This window comes from Meleagris gallopavo, chromosome 12 (assembly GCF_000146605.3).
Source record: "Meleagris gallopavo isolate NT-WF06-2002-E0010 breed Aviagen turkey brand Nicholas breeding stock chromosome 12, Turkey_5.1, whole genome shotgun sequence".
Lineage (NCBI taxonomy): Eukaryota > Metazoa > Chordata > Aves > Galliformes > Phasianidae > Meleagris > Meleagris gallopavo.
In genome coordinates this window covers 15948353-15966486 of record NC_015022.2, presented here as the reverse complement: position 1 = coordinate 15966486, position 18134 = coordinate 15948353, and the positions used below count along the sequence as shown (strand labels likewise).

General features: G+C 40.2%; 1 protein-coding gene across 1 annotated transcript in view; it reads left to right on the top strand.

Moving 5' to 3' along the window:
- Nucleotides 1-18134, top strand: part of IGF1R (insulin like growth factor 1 receptor) — a 128742-nt gene that overhangs the window by 98274 nt on the left and 12334 nt on the right. Inside the window, 11 exon segments of the mRNA XM_031555223.1 lie at nucleotides 2207-2493; nucleotides 3943-4079; nucleotides 5094-5253; nucleotides 6228-6290; nucleotides 6293-6332; nucleotides 7675-7745; nucleotides 9315-9544; nucleotides 9831-9941; nucleotides 10942-11101; nucleotides 13046-13175; nucleotides 17374-17508. Coding sequence (XP_031411083.1) covers nucleotides 2207-2493; nucleotides 3943-4079; nucleotides 5094-5253; nucleotides 6228-6290; nucleotides 6293-6332; nucleotides 7675-7745; nucleotides 9315-9544; nucleotides 9831-9941; nucleotides 10942-11101; nucleotides 13046-13175; nucleotides 17374-17508 — 1524 coding nt within the window.

Below are 18134 nucleotides of genomic sequence, written 5' to 3'. Positions count from 1 at the left end.
TGGTCCTTTTCAACCCAGGCCATTCTATGATTTATGAACGGTTAGCTTTCATTTTAGATGGCTTTTGTTTTTTACCACTGTTAATTTGATTTCATTCTTACGAATTCCTATTTTTCTTCCTTCCTTTAACAGAATAGATGAATTTTCATGTTCTTATCTCCTGCCTTTTCCTTGTTTACTTGGGTTTTTGCTTTTTTGCCTTTATCTGTGACTTTCACCGGAGCAGGAAACTGCTTGACAGCAAAGCAGCAGTGTCCAATCTCTTGAAATTTTAATTGCATTTTCCTTTGTTTTCCTGTAGGTTTTTTTTTCTCTCTGTGATATGATTGTAGTTTTTACCACCAAATTTTAGTGTTGCTTCCTCTTTGTTTCTTCCCAAAGACCAGTTAGGACAGTACCACTGAAGAGTGAAACATCTTGCATCCCATAAAGGTGGTGGATTAAGGCATGCTTTCTGGGTTCATACTTTAATTTGTGCTTTTGTTGATTGGAAACAAGCTTTGTATTTTTACTGCTTTTATCACAGAATTTGTGCAGATGGTTGGTGGAGGTCATTCCATGTGCTTTTAGGACTTGAAAAGTTTTTCTTTCCACTGAATTATAACAGTCAGTGGGTACTCTTCCAAAGCAAGCTAAATAGGATTTAGTAACTTCCATAAATATCACTGTAGAGGAGAAGCAAATGCTTACATCTCCTGTGAAATACTCACACATCCCACTGACAAGAAATTAAATTGGCTTGTATGTTTTTTAAAACAATTTATTGGTAGCTTAAGCTTCTTTCTTGTCTTTGTTTATTTCTGTGCTGTGGTTTACATGGCATCTGAGAGTGTCAAAATGATTCCTCAAGACATAGTAAAAGGATTTTGGAAAATTTTGTAGGCAACTCCTAAAAAAAAAACAAAAAAAAAAGCATCTACTCTCAGCCAGATTTCAAAATCAAGTCAGGCTCTTTTTGGCTTACTGTGCAACATACTGCTTTGTGACTGACTGTTCTGACATTTCATCAGGTAGTGAATTAATTTCTCCTGTTGCATCAGCTTGTTCCCACCGTGTGCTTGGGGAAGACATTACACACCTGATCTGCAGCTTACTCTGGTAGGAATGTGGTAGACTTCACCTTTGTCAATGAGAACCATTGCACTGACCAGGTGCTAAATGGTGGCAGGTGGGGCAGGATGCAGGCCAATCAGTTGCCCTGGTGCACTGCTATCCATGTGTGGGCAGCGCAGGTGACTTCAGCAAGGAGGAAAGTGGGAGGTGGAGAAACTCTCCTGCCTACGTAGTTAGTGCTTATGGGCAGAACAGGCATGAATTTGACACATGATCAAGTGTCATGTCTTTTATTTAGCAGTTGTGTGTTGGTTAGCTCATACCAGCAAAATATTTGTAGGGTATTTTTATGCTGATGTTTGTCATGCCACTCAAGCCTGGCCATTATAGTTGTTCCTTAGACTTGAGAAAGTAGTGGCATTGCTGTAAATCCTCATGTTTTTAATTCAGTGCACAAATCTCATACAGATGCAAAGTGAAGTTGAACTCTTTGCTATATACAAAATTAGTGATGCATTTTCTCATCTAGGAAGATTGTTCCTTTACAGCGGGTAAGAGAATCAGAGATGCAAAAACGACCACACAATGATGGTGGTTGACTTTCATGGCTTTCAGCTGCTATCCAAGGTTTCTTTTTTCAGTCCAGTGCATTCAAAGTTCTGCAATTCCATTGCAACTGAAAAGACCAACAAGTTAAGCCCACTGGGAGTTAGCTTTGCTACTTGAGCAAACTTCAGAATGGTTTTTTCCCTAACCTTTTAAGCCTTTACCATCTGATTTTTATTTTGAGCTTCAACATTGCTGTCATTAAATACAAATCCAGTTTGCATTTTAAATAACAGAGAAACTGTCTTTGCTATTCAGTTTATCATGCCAGCATCAGGGTGGTCATAAGTTTACACATGTATCATGAGGCTCACTTTCAGCTTCAGAGATGGATTTCCAACTGAAAGCGAGCAATAGGATGTACTGATGTGCTGAAGGTTTAGCTAAAGAGAGAGCTGTTTTCTTGCCTTGCAATATTCTTTATTTAACTTTTCTTCTTAATAGCACTTACCTATTTTACTGTGTTTTTTCACCTGTTTTCCTGAACCTAGGGGAAAAGTGAGTTTTCTCTAAAGAGGCCTTTTTCCTGTATTTGTCTGCTCCACAGACCTGATCGGAAGCGGAGAGATGTGTTCCGAATTGCCAATGCCACTTTGGCCACTCGAAACAGGAACACAACTGGGGCAGATCACTTCACCAATGTTTCTGACGCAGAGGAGAGTGAGGTGGAATACCCGTTCTTTGAGACCAAAGTGGATGGCAAGGAGAGAACTGTGATCTCCCATCTCCAGCCTTTTACTCTTTACCGCATTGATATTCACAGCTGCAACCACGAAGCTGACACGCTCGGTTGCAGCGCTTCCAACTTTGTCTTTGCAAGAACCATGCCTTCAGGTATGCTCTCATAAGCATCAAGGCTTTGTTGTGTTCTTTTTTTCTGGGAAGAGCTGAGTCTCAGGGGGGACAAATCTTTGAAAACAGAGAAATGTTGGGAGCATGAAATAAAAATTGAACACAAGGAGATAAATTGGAACTATACGAAAGTTTCTTGCAGTAGTTTAATTGTCTCGTCTGTGTACTGAGTCATCTGTATTGAGCCTGTCTCTGATCTGGAGCAGGGCAGCCCTGCCTCCAGTACCTAGATGATTATGAGAGAAATGGTTTCCCAGCTTTGTAGATGAGAGCCACAGACACGATGGATTAAAAGGTTTTATTCTTCAGTTCCCTGCATGCTGAATAGAGACAAGGGAATGTTTCTCTGCTGGTGTTCAGTTTTGCTGTGTTCATGCTGAACTGTTTACAGATGTTAGTTCTGCTGGTGGAAATGCTTGCCAAATGTTTCTTCTGTCACAGAATGACCAAGCATTTGTCCAGCCTGGAAACAGGAGGAGTACTGAGATGCTTTGTGCCCAGTCATGGGCATCTAGAATACTTCAAATAAGAAACACTGAATGCTCTACTCATGTTTGGGAATTACACAGATTGTATTTCTTCTGAGAAGAATAGAGATGATTTTAGTGTAAGCTCATAAGCATCCAGCAAAGAGCTTCTGACTCCAGCAGATGTCTGGCAATATTTGATGCAGTGGTAGTAATTTTGCTTTGTTTCCCTCATAATTTGGGTTCCGCTGTGTCAGTAAAGGTATTACTTATTTCAAGGAAATAAGGAAATATGTAAGATCCGGGAAAGGGACATAAGTATTCCCAGATACTTAGTGTATGGTTTTGAAAATTAAAAGCTAAATTATTTTAATTTATTCTGAACCTTATAAGATGAAACTGTCTTCATACTCCTGTTGGGATTTGAATAAACATCATAAAATGACCAAGAATGAAAATGACTGGGGATAAACACAACTGCTGAATTGCTGATGAGACCCTATTTCAGACTGAGTAGTTTCCTAAGATTACCTACAGAGAAGGGATGGCAGTGGGGCAGATTCTGCTGTCTTTCTAGCAGTTGTTGTTTGCAGCCATTTGGTGGGATTAGCTGTGTCTGCATGGCTTTGATGTAGTGAAAGGCTCGGAATGAAGAACCAAATGCTGATAAGCAGTTCCGTGTCATGCAAATATAGCACACTTAGTAAAACAGCACAGATATCTGATGAAGCTATATGTACACCCTCATTTCTGACAATCAGCAGTTCATGCAATGCTAATCTATCCAGCCAGACCCTGGCCAAAGCATTTTATTCTCTGGATCTTCAGATAGTACTTCCTTCAATGCTTTGTGACCTAAAGAATAGTATGAACTTTTATTTTTTTCCCCCCACCATCAACTGTTGCCTAAGTTCCTGTTTTAGTGATAGGTATTCTTCTCACATTAATTGTAAATATTTTACAGAGGGAGCAGATAACATTCCAGGAACAGTAGCATGGGAAGCAAAAGAAGAAAATACCGTCTACCTGAAGTGGTTAGAGCCTACAAATCCAAATGGGCTGATACTAATGTATGAAATCAAGTATGGGCAGCATGGAGAGGTGAGGATCCGACACTTCTCTGTTAATATTTACTGCTTGTTACTCTAGTTCATGTTTTTATCTTGTCACATCAGACTGTCTAACCAAGGTGGTATTTTTCAGCCCGTTTTTTTTCAGCCTCAGAAAATCTAGGTTTAAGTACAACTGTAGAATATTTTCCCTGCTTTGACTTTTATGGTACAAAAGACATAGTGCTACATGAAAAGCCTGTGTAACTAAAAGCTAACTTTGTCACACTTGAGTTTGCTAAGGCTCACACAGCACTTGATGCCACAGACAGTGACTTAGCAGCCAGTCTGCCATCCACATTAATCTTTGGAGTTCCCTATTAGTCTTGTTGCCCACGGAGGTTACCTGCAGTTTGTAAATGAGAATCTGAAAGGGCTTCCAAGTTATGACTTTTATTAAGCTTTAAAATACCAAATATAACTCAAAACTGAGTAAGAGTGGGGGGGCTACAATGTTTAGGTACATTCAGTCTGTAAAAATTAATAGTTTAATGGTTTGGTTTTAATCATTTGCAGGCTGTAATAAAAAGCTTGGAGATCTGGTAGCACTGCAAAAGTTATCTTTGTGACTTTCACCAAAAATGTAATATTCAGAATAGGTCTGTTTTCTGTATTCTTAAGAAAAGTAATTTCTATGTAGTGTTTATGGTAGCTGCTTTCTTTCAGAGATCCGTAGATTACCAAGTCCTTACTAATTGAACAGTGTTCAACTTAGTCCCAACTGAGATACAAAATGGAATCTTTTTTAACTTTCTTCTTTCTGAGTGCTGCTACAGACCAATGATGGAGATGGTGATTTCAATCACCCAACAACGAGCAGTGTCTCATTCCTTTGTCTTATTTTGTCAGGTTTTGGATTCCACATCTCTTTAAGCTGTTTGAATTAAAGCTAATCGGACGGGGTATTTAGTTATGCAGATGAGCTTATGTTGCAGCCATACCCTCTTCTCAAGAATGAAGAGTATGAAGATCTTAACATGAACTGCAAATTGCTTTTTCCTTCCAGGAAAAACGAGAATGTGTTTCAAGACAGGAATACAAGAAGCTTGGAGGGGCAAAGCTGACTCATCTGAACCCCGGAAACTATTCTGCTAGAGTTCAGGCCACATCATTGGCTGGAAATGGATCTTGGACTGAGCCAGTCTCTTTCTATGTACAACCCAAATGTAAGACCAGTGTTGCTTGGCTGTGTCCAACTGGGGACTTGCCTTTTTGAAAATTCCCAAGGTTTAGACATTACTCTGAATACTCTTACATGTTGATGCATTTTGGAAATTCTTCTTTGTGCTACTTTCTGACAGTTGTTTACAAGCAACAGGTGTATTGGAGGTGTGGTCGTTTTGTTGCATGCATTGTACATATGTGAGGTACAGCCAGGTGAAGGGTGCATAGAGTTTACTACTGTGGCTCCTTCTGATGCCCACCTCACAGCCCAGTGTAATGTTAGGAGTTAAATGCTGGAGTTGAATTGTGCAGAAACTGATAATCAGCACACCTACTTTGAATTGCAAAGTGATGTAAGAACCAGTGATTTGTTAAGATTTGGCCTGGCAGATTTCATTTAAATATCAGTATGATTTTTTTATACTTTAGAATTGATCTTAGGAATGTTGTGATAAAGATGGTACTAATGAAATGGGATACTGCTCCTGAGAATGGTAGCGATTTAGGTTTTGGAACAATAGCTCTGTACAGGGTACACAGAGACCTCAGGAACCTCTGTGTTTAGCTGAAGAGCAGTTGAATCCACAGAAAATTGAACTCCAAACCAATGTGAATATCTTCTGAAGTACGAGCAATTGCAAGATGAACAAAAGGTGGTGGAAAAGAAAGGTTAATATACAAGTGAACAACTGTGTATTGTTCACTGAGGAATCTAAGTCTTCAAGCATAACATGTGAAACCAAACTCCAGACAGACGCTGTTCTGTACAGAGTTAATGCTTTTCACTCTCTGTTCTCTTGTTCCACTCATCTGCAGTCAGGGAGTGTTTCTGAGTACATTTTTCCACATCAGACAAGAAAATGAGTACTTTGATTTCTCCTGTGTATGGAAATATACTTGAGTGGGTTTTGAATGTTTCTTTGTTAATGGAGATTTTATAGAAACCTTAATACAATTGTTTTCTTGTTGGTTGCAGCAGCAAACTATGACAATTTCCTCCATTTGATAATTGTGCTCCCCATTGCTTTCCTGCTCATCATTGGGGTTTGCTGATAATGCTGTATGTCTTTAACAAGAAGAGGTGAGTTATATTTGTGGTTAAAGCTAAACTACAGGAGGGGAATACTTATTTTTAAATCTGTGTCTGTGGAGCAAGTTAGAAAATAAAAAGTGAAATAGCTTTCAAACTACTTGAGAAGCTAAAGTGGATTCTGCCTTGTTGGTGTGTAGAAGGAGGTGGTGTAGAGTTACGGCCAGTACCTGCCTGCTGCTTGGGATGCAAAAGGGCTTTTTATTACAGTATCATGTTTGAAGGGGAAGAAAAAGGGTTGTCAGGAAGATACCAAGTGATGGCAGATGTGTTGAACCTTTATAATCAGATGCTTTGAAAAGCAGTTTGCTCTATAAACTTAGTTGAAGTCAGGTTAATCTGATTTCTTGCAAATTCTGAAGTTGTTTTTTTTTTAATTCTTTCCATACACATAAAAATGTTTATATGCTGGACAGAATATTCAATTGATTTGTTTTCCTTAGTGTTGTACTTAGGGTTTTCTTGTTTTTTGTTTTAAATTGAAATACATAAGGAGAACTAGCAGAAGTCAGTGCAAATGTTCAGTCTTGCAACTTTTTAAGTGTGGAGCTTTTTTGTTACAATGCTTTTAAATTATGCTCATTGAGTATCTCATTACGGTGAGCTCTCATCCCTTTGTGTGCACTGTAATCTCAGTTCCCAAGCACCACAGAAAAGGCTTTGCACTACACACACTTGCCTCAAGTGGTGTGAGGTACCTGCTGGCCTTCCCATGTCCTCTCTGGAGTGCAGTAACTGATAGCCCACCCTTTTTTAAATTGTTGTTCTAGCACACAGAAATGTTTTCTTTGGTTTTCTGAAGTCTGATTAATAATTTTATTTGTACAGCTTGCCCCCTGCAAGAACTCATACAACTCTCATTAAATGTCTTATTCTGAAAATCACACAAGTAAAATAAAATAATAGAAGCAATTTATAAAGTAGTGGAATAGAAGAAACCCAACTAAAAAAAGCCTTGTTCTTTGCTTGATCACTTCTGTCTCACAATAAAAAGCAGGTGATGTTAAAGCCACAAGTCTCCTGGGTGTATCAGTGCACAGCTGCCTTTCTTAAAGGAAGTTTGCCTAGCAGCTGAAAGTACCATGTGTTTACACTTCTCTGTACCACATCAGCACCAGAAAAGACTGCAGGTTTCCTGGGAAAAATATTCTGAGCTGTTTTCCCATTGATTATGTGAAGTAGAATAAGAATGTGATTTGTCTTCTTTCTCTGAAAAGCTCTCCACGTACAATAAATACTTTGTGGTTGAGCAAACAGTGGAAGAGCTGTAGAATAGGCAGTCTGCAATTACTTGAGTTTAAAGATTAAAAAAGAAAAAAAAATATTTCAACAGGAACAGTGACAGACTGGGCAACGGAGTACTTTATGCATCTGTGAACCCTGAGTACTTCAGTGCTTCGGATGGTAAGTGTGGCCTGAGCCTCTGTGTGCTCACTTCTGTATGCTCTGTTTGTGTCTAACTTGAGAAGCTATGAAACCCTTGCAAAGGGATGTGGTAAAACTTCTTTCTCTTCATTGTATCTGCACACCCATAGTTAATTCATAGGCAGTTGTATGTGAATGTTGTCTGCCCACTGAAACTGGGGAATTTCTGTAGTTTCTCCTGGAGTTTATTAAGCTGAGATTAACTTGGGTGGGTTTCCCTTTCAGAGCATTGCCTACTTAGGCAGTAATTTTGTTACTAGAATCAAGGAAGAATTCATGAATTCTCTGCCTTCACTATTTGTCCTTTTGAGCCCTGTTCTGACCCACTGGAACAAGCTCACCACTTACTTGGCTTACCAGTCATAACATGTGGCAGTTCTGTGTTAAAATGAGCACAGCTGTTTTAATGTAATCTCCATTTTTTTTCTCTTTAGAGTATAGAAGTCAGTTATTCTTTGACTGAAAAGCTTTTTCAGACTAGTTTCACGTTGACCAAATAGGTTTGTACTTGATGCAAACGACAACATTCTGTGGGATATGCAATGTGGGTAATGCTTTTTGAAGGTAAGAATAAAAATGGAAGAAGGTGCAGGAAATGGCAGCTAATGGGCTTTCCTCTTGCCTAGCTACTAAATTGGAAAGTTTTGCTTAAAGTAGTTCTGGTTGCCTCCAAATGAGGTTGTTTGCCACTGGTAGCAAAAAATAACTCCTTCCTTTATTCCAGTGAAGAAACAAAAGCATCTAATGTGCCCATTGAAAGCTTGAGGGAAATGGTATTAAAAGAGATTCTTACACTGTCAGAAGCATCTTCTGAGGGTGTGGGGGTGCTGCTGGGAGCAGGCTCAGAACTTTGTTACCCAGAGGATTGGATGCTGGGCTTGTATGACTGGCAGCACACCTGAGAAAATGTGATAGCACCGAGTGGTTTGGAAGACTGCAGAAGATTTCCATCAGGACAATGGTGAAGGTGTCCAGTGCCAAATAAAAAGCAAGAATTAAAACTGATCTCAGGATGATGAAGGTTTATTGTTCATTAGGATTGTTTAGTTTCAATTTCTTGTTTGTATGCATAATTCTGGACCTTGAATTTATTTCACCTGATGCAAAACAGGATGAAATTCCTTAAAATCATACAAGAAACAAATGAACAGAAAGCAACAACGAAAAAACACATAGCTTTTTGTATTCTGTCTTATTCTCCTGTTTGCTGCTTGTGCTGTAGATAAACTCCTTGGCAGTTCCTGTGCTGGCTGCTCCTGGGCAGCAGCAGGAGCTGAATGACCCTGACTGTGCGCATTGTGTTCCTTATTTTTATCCCATTCTTCCAGTCCCTTTGCATCCGTCTACACATTCCTTTTAAGATGTATTTGTATGCGAAGTATCTGCCTGTCTCCTTATGGGGAAAACTGTGGAGTATTTGCATGCATTCAAGATTTCAGCATTATGCCCAGCATTGCTTACAGTAAAATTGTTCAGACAATTGATATCGTAAAGTGACCCCAGTATTTAGGAAAACAGTACATGATGGCATGTTCTCTCTCTGCTTAGTGTACGTTCCAGACGAATGGGAGGTGCCCCGCGAGAAGATCACCATGTGCCGGGAGCTTGGGCAGGGCTCTTTTGGGATGGTGTATGAGGGAATAGCCAAGGGAGTGGTGAAGGATGAGCCGGAGACCCGGGTGGCCATCAAAACAGTCAATGAGTCTGCAAGCATGCGTGAGAGGATAGAGTTCTTAAATGAGGCCTCGGTGATGAAGGAGTTCAACTGTCACCATGTGGTAAGTCATGAACGTGTAACCAGGTGGACTGATATGGCCGTGGTGCTTTAAGGGCAGGAGGGCGTTCGGGGCATGTCCTCACTGGATGAAATGGTGCTTGGATTTTAGCTTCAACTCGGCAGCATTAGGATACTGCTGTTCAGGAGGAGTCAGAGAGAAAACAAATCTGCTTCCAGACATTTCCCACTGGTTCGTGGGTGTCTGGGGCTATGTATCACATGAATAAATGCTTTCTGCAGTTCAGTTAGTGGGATCTGGAGCTGAGCATTTGTTTTTCCTCTTCCAGGTTCGCCTGCTAGGTGTTGTTTCTCAGGGCCAGCCTACCCTAGTTATCATGGAGCTGATGACACGTGGGGACCTCAAAAGTTACCTGAGATCATTGAGGCCAGACACAGAGGTGAGTCACGACTTGCTGGATTTTATTTATTTATTTCTTCACTCAAAATCATCTTGAGCAAAAAGGCATCATGTCAGAAGCAGCAGGCAGTTAGCCTTTCTTGCCCTTGTCCTTAAGCTCTAAGAACAAAACATGCTGCTGTATGATCTGCAACACTTTTTTTTTTGTATGTGGTAATTACTGCAAAAAGCCCAGTGTGTGCTATATGGAATAGGCCCTGTCTTGTGGTACTGAGTCTGATTTTCCACATTTGAATTAGATCTCTTGTCTAACCTAATTCTTGTCAAGACGTTGAAAAGATTGGCTTGTTGAAGTATGCACGTTAGGATAATTGTTTCATGTTCTGTATCCTGCCTGTTGCCTCTGTTGGAAAATAATTACAAATAAGACCTATTTAAAAAAATCAGTGTGCTTGCTAATAGATGGACGTACTTCAACATGTAGGCCATCAGTCTTAACAGCTAAAATTGCCCCTTATGATGTAGGGTCTGAAAAATGATACTGAACGTTGAAAACATGGTAGACATTGTAGAGAATGAGCCCAGCGTATTTTCCTTTGCCTTATATCTTCTTTCTCATTGGTGGAATAATCTAGAATTTCTGGCACGAGTAATTTAAAGGAACAGAATATGAGTACATGGTTATGTGCAATAGAGAGTGTATAATTGTATAAATGGAGAACACTGAACATATCAAATACCTGAAGCAATTGGATGCAGAAAATGTCCAGGCTGAATAATTTAAGCTCTTCAAGTGTAAGAAACAACACCGTTATATTAAAAAGTCTTTCTTGTTTGCATTCCCTATAATAGCATGGCCAATGGCCTACTACAAAAGAGCTGTTTGGGAGTTCTATCTGTAAACTAGCTTGTTATGCCCAGTTTTCCCTCTAAGCAAGTGCTACAGTGCTCATCATTTAAAAAAGTATGTTGCAGTTTGGTATAGAAATAGTTTCTTTTTCTTTTCCCCTTACATGTTTTATCTTCTTAATCCTGCTCAGAGTAATCCTGGCCAAGCACCTCCAACTCTGAAGAAGATGATTCAAATGGCAGGAGAGATTGCTGATGGGATGGCTTACCTCAACGCCAACAAATTTGTTCACAGAGATCTTGCAGCGAGGAACTGCATGGTGGCAGAAGATTTCACAGTGAAAATCGGAGGTGTGTTTTTTGATGTTTACAGGAATGAAAAGCATCGTCCTGAAAAATCAACATCTTAGGGGGTGTTTGAGTTTTTTTTAAATCTGTTTTTAAAATCTTTTTGAGTTCAGCTCTAGTTTCTGCAGAATGAATTATGTTTCGTATGAAGGCTAGCTGTGATTTAAGATGTGTGAGCAGTCAGCGTTGATTTGAAACTCTTGGAATACCTCTCCTTACTGTTGTTCCATTGAGGAAGTAGTATCGCATGTGGGCTTAAAAGGAGCGGGTGAGGCAGCGATTTGAGGTGCAGATGCTGCAGACATCTGGGTGTATGGCACTGTTACCACTGGTGTGTCATTTGCTCTTCTGTTAACGCACAGAAATAATTCTATCTCCTGTTTATTGATTCAAGAAAAACAATTTGAGGATTATTTTAAAGCATATCTGAATTAGACGTGGAATGTAAGGCTTGATTTCAGCTGGATGCTTTCCAGCGTGAACTGGAGCGCTGCTTTCCAGACAACAGAATGGCTTTTCCTCTGCTCTGCTGTTAGAACACCACTTATTTTCCCCCTTCACCATTCCTCTAAAACAGTGTCAGATGAGTTTTTTCAGACTTCCCTCCAGAGAGTGATTTTTGAGCTTTTGGCTGTTTTTAAGTTGTGCATATTAAAATAGCATGTATGGTAACAGCCTTCTGCTCTAGGAAACTAATTCTTTTTCTTTGAGCTTAACTCAGCTATTTTGATAATTTGTGTAAGTAATCCTGTCATTTGGGAGAAAGAAAATATGATTTCATTTTGAGTCAGTTAATTAGGAAATGAGATCTTTGGGGAATTATGTACATTTTCTGCAGGTTTGAAGAAGTCAGCCTTAAATCCTTTCCATTCCAGTGTTCCTACCCCAGCATGTTTTACAGTTCTGTGATTTGAAAGTGGTGTGTTTTCCTCCCTTTAACATGGTGCATGGTTACCCAAAAAACATTTCATGAAAAATGCTGCACTGCTCTTGTTCATGTGCCTGTATTAAAAATCCCTTCATATGGACACAGTTTAGGAGCATCCTGGCTGGAACATGCCAGATCAGACTGCTTAGATCTCAAAGGAGGAGCTTTGTGTTGTGCTGTCCTATGCTCATTGCATTGTGTCTTAAAAGAATGTTCCTTTCTACTGGGGGTAAGATCAGCCTGGTGTGTGGGAGTGATGGAATGGCTGCACAGATGGGGCTGTTAGGATCACTGGGGTAGCAGCAGCTCTAGCAGGTAAGGAATGAAAAGGATCAATGGTCTCTCATTCAAGCCATAGACTTGTAATAATGACTGTGAGAATTGATTAAGCTGGGGGACTTGTCTTTTCATTCCACATTTCCAAGACAAAAAATGATAACCTGAATTTTGTCCAAGCCCTTCTGTTTCAGCAGATAGCATTTAAGCAGTTCGATCACACGTGATTTACTAAATTTTTGTTAATATCTGGAAGTGAAGTTGCTTACGTGAGTAGGCTTGTACAAGGCCCAGCCAGTCTGTGTGCATCAAGCTGATGGTATGGAAAAAACTGGAAGGAGTGAGTGCCAGTCAGATGGTGTTAGGCCAAGCCTTGCAAATGCTTACGTATTTCCAGCTAAGGGCATAACACGTGTAACTGGGAGTGTGGCTTTAATAGTGGTCGGCATTAGTCATAGATGAATAGCTTAATCCTCTGTGGAATTTGAGGTAGAATATTACGTAGGAACTGAAAACTTGCTTTGGAGAAAGGAAAAAAAGTGAGAGAAGCACTTCCCTCGAAATGTGAGATTCTTTAATTAAAGGCAGTAGGATAAGTAATAAATATTTGCATTCTTTAAATAGGATAAGTAATAAAAGAGTTATTTACATTCTTTAAAAAGGAAAAGAAGCAGAACAAGCTTGTAAAAAGGTGAAATGTTTGTTGTTTCATCATGCAGACTAACAAAACTTGTGCCTTCTAGATTTTGGTATGACAAGAGATATCTACGAGACAGATTATTACCGGAAAGGAGGGAAAGGTTTGCTGCCCGTCCGCTGGATGTCCCCGGAATCACTGAAGGATGGAGTCTTCACGACGCACTCCGATGTCTGGTAACAAAAAAGGGGTTTTGAAAAAGCAGTTTTAGCCCTCTTCTTTCTGGTCTCTGCTCTTGTTTTTCTAGATTTAATTAAGTATCCTGCTTCTTCTGGCTCCTCAAATGTAGCTCTTGTTATCCACTGCAAAGCTTTTTACTTTCTGTTGTTTCCCTTGCAAAAATCAAGGGCTCATGAGGTTATTCTGCCCTCACAGGCAGAGCCTTAAATGGATTTCCAAAGCTGGAGGTGCAGCTTATTTCCTGCTGTGAGTTGTAAAATCACTTGTGCAGTGAAGAACATTACCTTCACCTGGAAGAGCAAGTTGTCATTTTTCAAATTGCCCTCCTTCAAGAAAAGCATTATAAGTTGCCAAGAATATGGAAAGGTTCATGGTGCTGACCTGCTTTTCTATCAAAACCTTCTGTGTAAATAGCTCTACTTTCCTGCAGACGGTTTGTGTACACTACCAATTTTTTTCTTTGGAGCTCTCCCTCGTGTATATTCTCCTCCATTTGGGGCTTTGTTTGCTTGTTTTATATACCGCAAGATGCGGAAATAGGTTTTTCTTTAAAAGCACATTGCTTAGTTGCTGTATCTATGAAGTTATTAATAGAGGCATTCAGGAAATTTCAAAATAAACTTCTTAGTAGAAATAATACTCTGGAACATTCCTCTCTCCCTCTCACCCCCACCCCCCCACTGCTTCTTTCTGCTTTTGCAGAAAGACAGAAAGACCTTGGCAAAAGATGAATGTGTACTGGCAAAACCTCTGCCTCTACTCAGACTTTTATGGTTTCTCTGCCTCCTTAACAAGATGTTTTTATTGCTGATTTGTTACAGAATTGGCAGCTGATTGCCTCCAAGTGCCTAAAAGTCAGTTGAAATGGTATTTTAGTAGTAAACTGTGTTTTCTTTAAACAGCTTGAGGATTTTGGAGTCAGTGGGCTGCAATCCACAGCATCAACTTCGAAAAACAAGTGGAAAAACAAAGCATCAGAATTGTTTTTGGTTTTTTTTCTTTTTTTTTTCCTGCATATGGCTAATAACTTATGTATCCAGTAACCTCAAACTTGGAATTCAATGAAAATATCCACTTTGAGTTGAAGGGAAAGCCCACATCAGCCATTCACCTAACAGAACCACGCTTCTGGCAGTCCCACTGTAGTAAAACAATTCTGGGACTTGTAATGGCTTCACAAAGCAGACAGATCTGAAATACATCACTAGAAAAATCCCCAGATTTAGAAGTGAATTTAGCTTAGAGTGAAGAGCTGGCAGATCTGCCTCTTCTAACCACCAAACAGGAACTTCGAAGTCCAGCCCTCATCTTCAGCCTTTGTTTCATGTCTGTAGCAGATCAGCTGTTCAACTTTGTTACTTTATTGCTGTTGTTCATGCAAATTTTCCTATTCACCTGCAACTCCTAAATAGAGTTTTTGTTTAAAGTGAACTTGGGTTCCAAAACACACAAAAATAACAGATGAGATGCGAAGTCAAGCGTCAGTACTAAATTTGTGCTTCAGTTGTTGCAGGAAGTATATGTGTTCTCTTAGAGTTAACAAAACAGTGTTCATTGTCCAAAGCAAGACTGATTAAACTGTATTGCATTTTAGTAGTGGGACATGGAACGTATTGTAGCCAAACTACTGCAGATGTCCCATAAAGGAAAGCAGCTCACTGACAGGAATGCTGGAAAACGTAGGGGAGAAAAGTTAGATCTGACAGATCCGTAGTTATAAGCATAGGAGGAGGAAAACATCAACTGCTGGACTGCACTCCACAGATCTCGTCAGCGCTTCAGTTTCCTCTTGGCATGGTTTGTGACTGTTGAAGTGATTTTTTTCCTAAAATTCAGCTCATGTGGGGATGCTACCTTGAGGAACAAAGCAGCTGGTTCTAAATACGAGGTTTAGAATGTGTAATGCTTGCATTTGCCACATATACATGGATAGAGATTGTCTTAATTTTTAATTCAGATCAAAAATTTTCAGTGTTTTCCTCTAGTTTGCTTCTCAGTAACTTATAATTGTGTACCTTGAAGGCCTCTTCATACCCAGGAATAATCACCTGAGTCCACGCATTGAAGTTGCTTTATGAAAGCTTGCTGAGCTTATGAAGGCTTTTTGAGGGGCCATTCATGGTTTTTTCAAACAATATATTAAAAAAAAAAAGTAGATAGTTCTTTTCTGCCTCTTTGGTAGGAAATTGTGACATCTGGTTCCGTGTTCTTAGAGATCAGTTTTAGAAGCCAAAACGTCAAAAAGACAAAACTGCAAATGGTCAGAGCACAAGATTTATAAGCTGTAAGGTGAAATGGCAAACTGCATAAGAGTGTCTGGAGGTTTTTAAGGGTGGAGCTTTATTTTGGCAATTCATTCTTTTTTTGCTTTCCAGGCTGAAGAATGAGGTAATTAGACAAGAGTGTTGTTGTTGTAGTTGGAAAGAACACTTCTTGTGTAGGAGAACGTTTTAAAATGAGTGTAGTACTGTTCAGGATGAGGGTGTGCTTCTGTAAATAAGTCTTCAGCATCTTGCATTCTTCCTGAGATAGTGGTTGCCTTGAAGGAACAGTGTAAGTGTATTTGTTATGGTAATGTGGCTAGGAGGTGTGCAGAACTTGCTCTCCTTATTCCTGCAGCGATCAAAGCAGCTTCAAAGCCACCAAGGTGCTGAACTGACCCTCTGTTCCTCCCTTCCCTGAAAGGCTAACAGCTGCAGGTCTGTCTGTGGCTTCTGGCTTCAGTTACAAGCCGCTTCAGATCCAGTGTATAACAGAAAGGTAAAAACCTCTGTTCCATAACCAGCTAATAGTGCTGGACCCCTGGTTACAATGCAGTGTCCTGTCAGAGCCACGCTTCTGTCTCTAAACTTGACTCAGCATTTTAGCCACAGAAGACAGGACAGCAGCTAGATTTGTTCATTGCACAGCAGCTCTAAAAGTAGATAGCTGTTTAATGCAGGGCAGACAATTTGATCTGTCTGCTCAATAAACTAATTTTAAATTGAGGTATTTTTAGAAAGCGTCGATATTTACATCTAAACTATCCAATTACACAGTTGTGTTTATCTTTAATCACCAGTAATCAATTCATCTTATTAGACCAACTTCTTGTTTTTCACTTCTATTGCCCTTTGTAGTTAGCTGGGAAAAGCTAGGAGCTCTGTTTCAGGATGTTGCTAAAGGAGTAGCTGGGGTTCTTACTGGGACTTAGCTGTTCTGCTGAAGCAGCAAAGTGTAGGGCCTTTGTTCAAGGAGCTGGAGAACATTTCTGCTGCTTCTCAGCCTTTTTCACAGATCACTTCCGTTAGTTGTTTCTGTATTTTAAATGCCTTGATCCTTACTTTGCATTTTTTACTTAGAATGTGGAGGAAATCAGAGCAGAGAGACAAATGGAAACTATTGCTCAATGTTTCTGCCTGGGGAACGGAGGTTGGTTGGTTTGCTTCTAATGGGGAGGCAGCTGAGATACACAGGTGTGGTGAGTGCATTTACTGTTCAGCTCTCTGCTGCCTGGAGTGGTAGGGAAAAATTGAAGCTTTGAAATGAAACTTGTGTGACTCGAGGATTTCTGACGAAAACAGCTTGCACTGGAAAGAAAGCTTAGGGTTCTGCTTCACTGTCATCTCAGCTGCTATCAGCAGTGCCTGAAAGATGACACATGAATACTTTGGGTTTCGTTTCTTTAATGCGCAGAGTTGCTTTTTCCTTGCTGTCTCTGTCTCTTTGGGGCTGGTTGGTCATTCTTTAAAAAAACATCTCTACAGCAGCTCTCCAACCTGCACAGAAGGTTGCTAGGAACAGTATTCTTTTTCCTTCTTCCCTTACCTGCATCTTTCCCTCTCTGCTGTTCTTCCTACCTCCCAGGGCACCTTGAATCTGAACTCAGAGCTGTGGGAGAGGGAAATGAGGTTTGTGCAGAGCGTCCAGACAAGCGCCCAGCTTAACTGTCCTCTGAATTAGGAGGCTTCTGGTCAGTGCAAGGAGCCTGTGATGGCTTTTCTTACTGATCGACCTTTGCAGAACCATTATAAACACGCAGTGTTGGACTACCGAATAATCGTGATCAGCTCTCACCTGTAAGTTACGGTGTGAAAATTAAGAGATTTTTTTTTGTAAAAGAAAACTCCCCCAGAAACCGACCTGCTCAGCGTCATCGAAGAAAAATATCCTTGTAAACATTGCTTGGCTTTCTAAAGTTCTTTTGTTTTCCAGGTCTTTTGGTGTTGTACTTTGGGAGATTGCAACATTAGCAGAGCAGCCGTACCAAGGCATGACCAATGAGCAAGTGCTCCGCTTTGTGATGGAAGGAGGTCTGCTGGAAAAACCAGACAATTGCCCAGATATGCTGTAAGTGTCTCAATGCTCAGTTTATTCTTCATGATCCCTTTGTGCCTGCTTCTGCCCTGTCTGCCACAGGAGAGGCTATTAAGATGTGACTGCAATGCAAGATGCTGCTTGAACAGTCTCTATCAATCTTCTGTTTTGTAGTAATTAGAGTTACCATCAAACACCTTTGCTTGTGGGCAGAATCTCACATTGGGCTCTTTAATAAGGAAGCAACACCCAATCTGTGTCTTCCTAACTAAATTTACATTTAATAACAGCTCATAAGTGTCATCTGCTGCAGCGGAAAATGTTGTACCTGTATCTTGTCTCTTCTGCTTCAAGTAAGTCTATTGGGGATTAGGAGAAAAAAAGAGCTTAGCTATATTGTGCTTAAACTCTACGCAATGCAAGTTTTCAGTTCAGTATACAGATAAACGAATCCTTCATTCCTATGTCTGAACAGCTTTGGATCTGCCATGTCGGTCACCGCTCATTGCATTTAGGTAAACAAGTCTGCCCAGCCAACAGTTTCCTGCCCTGTGAGCACAGAAAGAGGCACGCAGAAAAACCTTTGTGTACCCCTCGAACCCGCACAAAGCCTTACAGCCGAGCAGCATGAAGCACAGCAGGCTTCGGTTTTTAGCTTT